Source organism: Oratosquilla oratoria, chromosome 27 (genome assembly GCF_046742065.1).
Source record: "Oratosquilla oratoria isolate Oo_2021 chromosome 27, ASM4674206v1, whole genome shotgun sequence".
In the NCBI taxonomy this organism is placed as follows: Eukaryota; Metazoa; Arthropoda; class Malacostraca; order Stomatopoda; family Squillidae; genus Oratosquilla; species Oratosquilla oratoria.
In genome coordinates, this window is record NC_134803.1 from 43,721,405 (window position 1) to 43,724,531 (window position 3,127).

Below are 3,127 nucleotides of genomic sequence, written 5' to 3' on the forward strand. Positions count from 1 at the left end.
GTCATCTATAACGACATGATGAATTGCTGTGCCGCCATAGCCAGGCTGAACGAAGGCTACGAAAAAGTGGCGAAGTACCTTGAGAAGGAGCTGGCACTGAAAAGTTTGGTCTGTGTACGTGAATCTTTGCGTCCACGTTCTCCCTTTGTAGCTGTCACCCACGGAGACTGCTGGACTGGCAACCTTTTGTTCAGGTACGTTGATAACTTCATAGGGATACTTACTGGCCGAGTAGATTAGAGCGTCGCTACTTTCGGCGAAGGTTGAGGTGTCAATTTGTTCGAACCCTGCCGCCAGTGAGTTGGACCATTGAATTCCACGTTACAAAGTTCTCTGTAAGGGGCACCGTCCTAGCCTCCTGATAGTGGGAGTTCGCGACGTTAAACCGAATCAATCAAATAATCACACTTTATAACACGCGGAATATCTGACAAAAGGTTAAGTATAGTGGAATGGTTGGTGAGATTGTATAATGAGTGTCTCAGGGAAGAAGGTGTACAAGTGGGATGAAGGAGTGTATATATAGATCCACTCTACAAAGAGAAGGGAGACAATTTATAGTAGTTTTGGAAAACTTAGTTTGTTGAATGTAGTCAATGAGGCGTATGGTCATGTCTAAATTCGGAGGACTAAGGGGTTATCGCACTGGGCAGAATTCCACGGGTTCACCAGCGCCGACAGTTAAGAGTTCGTTTGAGCAAAAACGACTTGGGTTACAATATCTCATTTTTCAAATTTCCAAATTTCAAATTATCTTTCCGTCATATCTAACAAATCTGGATGATAAACTAAAGCATCACACATACACGACTCAAGTGAGTTCGTTTGCGTACAAATGACTTAGGTTACAATCTCTTATTTTTCGAATATCCAAATGTCAAATCACCTTTGCGTCATATATTGCGAAGTTAAATGATGAACTAAGGTTAAACCTATATGAATATTAGACACATTGGTCAATTGTCCTTAGGAAAGTCTAGAATATTGTAAGCGAAGTCTTCTTCCAGCTCTTAAATTTCACAACATTTGACGTGAATCTTGAATATGTGACAAGGACTTAAGAGATTGTAAACCTATACGAATATTAGACATATTATTGAAGTGTTCATAAAGAAGTCTAAATTTCTATAAGCGGAGTCATATTCTAGTTATTCAAATGGAGGGTGTTGTTTTAGGAAAGGAGGAGGGTGCTTAGGTCAAGTGATTGTGGTAAGACAGGTATGTAAGGAGTATATGGCAGGACGTTTTTGATCTATTATAGATTTTAGGTTAATGGCAAGACAGACAGAGAGGCATTGTATTGCAAATGTACGGAAGAGGGGTAAGTCTGCTGAAGGCGGTCATGTGTTTTTACACAAATAGGGTATGTGCGAAAGTAGGTGGAGCGAGTGAATGATTTGAGGTGAATGTGGGGCTGCATCAAGGTTATGCAATGTTGCCATGGTTGTTCAACGTGTATATACATGGGGTGGAACAGGAATCTAACACGAAAATGCTAAGCTAATGTTTGGAATTAGCGGGTAAGGGTGAAATGACATGGTATTTGAGCCGGTTGTTGTTTGCGGATGACACTGAGACTATCTCCCACTTTTTCCCTCCAGAAACGACAGCGATGGTGTCCCTGTGGAAACGATGCTCGTAGACTTGCAAGTCGTAAGACAAGCTTCCCCAGCAAACGACCTCAGCTATCTATTCTTCTCGAGCCTCAGCGGCCAAGACCGGCGTAAAAACTTGAACTTATTTCTTCAGACCTATTACGACACTCTTCGGGATGTTGTCCGAGGTGGGGGTCACGAACTGGACTTCACCCTAGAGGATCTCTGCGAAGAGTACGAGCGTCACTGTTTGTATGGGATATTCTCTGGATTGTTTATTAATTTCCTCGTTGTTTGTGGATCTGTTGGTGGGTTGAATTTGATCAAAGGGACAGAGGAACTTATGAAAGTTCATAAGGAATACATCCTGGGATCCATACAGGAACGTCCAGAAATAAAAGAACGGTTCTTCTCCATCTTTGACGACATGATTGAGAAGGAGATCGTTTGATGAATGGTCATGAATAGTCGACTTCGCTTTGGGAGCCAACCCATTTCGTTCTCATTGCCGCCGCGTGATTTTACTGAATTGTGTGTCACTCTTTTTGGTGAGGAAGTAGTTAAAACTATCACACACACACACACACACACACACACACACACACACACACACACACACACACACACACACACACACACACACACACACACACACACACACACAACTCGGTGGCGCGGTTGATAGAGTACTGGACTGTCAGTACGGAGGTGCGGCAGTACCTGGTTCGAATCCTGCCCAGGGCCGAAATTATTTGGGTATCGCTGCGCTTCGGGTCGTTACTCCGACTCTCGTGGGCGGGGAGTTGGGTGTGTGTGTGTGTGTATAAGGTCATAGCATTACCCATAGATCGGTCATACGAGCTCTGAGCTCTCTTCCGGAAGGGAAATAGCTGTCAAGGTCATGGCTGTTAAGGTCACGAAGCGAGGTATACACACACACACAGACACACACACACACACACACACACACACACACACACACACACACACACACACACACACACACACACACACACACACACACACACACACACACACACACACACACACACACACATTACCCATAGATCGGTCATACGAGCTCTGAGCTCTCTTCCGGGAGGGAAATAGCTGTCGATCACGAGTCCAACACGTGATCCAAAAGACCAAGGTGAATACACACACACACAATTGATCATGATAAAAGTTGAAAACTGTGACATAAAAAGTAGAAACTTTGTAGTGATATATGTGCCCACAAAAACATATTCTTGGAAAGAGAATGACCATTCCAAAATGAAATACTGAAAGGAGAAATTTGAGTAATTATGGGTGACTTTAACTCTAATGAAATATGTTGGGAGGAGATTGTATCATCACTAAACGATGATATTGGTTTGAGTTGTTTGTATGAACCATTTAGGATGACTTGTACTTTTGTATGTTTATATATTCGTGTATTGATTATTTTTTTATATCTACTTAACGTATTATAATTATTCAATGAATGTATCACATATTTATTCCATTGGGATCTTATATACTGTATTTGT

The 3,127-nt window shown here is 42.2% G+C and overlaps 1 protein-coding gene across 1 annotated transcript in view; it reads left to right on the forward strand.

The window, feature by feature from the left end:
- LOC143039698 (uncharacterized) overlaps positions 1-2,482 on the forward strand; it is a 4,837-nt gene extending 2,355 nt beyond the window's left edge. The window contains exons 2-3 of the mRNA XM_076209935.1: positions 1-194; positions 1,602-2,482. The exon at positions 1-194 is cut by the window's left edge and continues 635 nt beyond it. Coding sequence (XP_076066050.1) covers positions 1-194; positions 1,602-2,046 — 639 coding nt within the window. The 3' untranslated portion in view covers positions 2,047-2,482. The remainder of the gene's footprint in view (positions 195-1,601) is intronic.
- Positions 2,483-3,127: the final 645 nt, after the last annotated feature.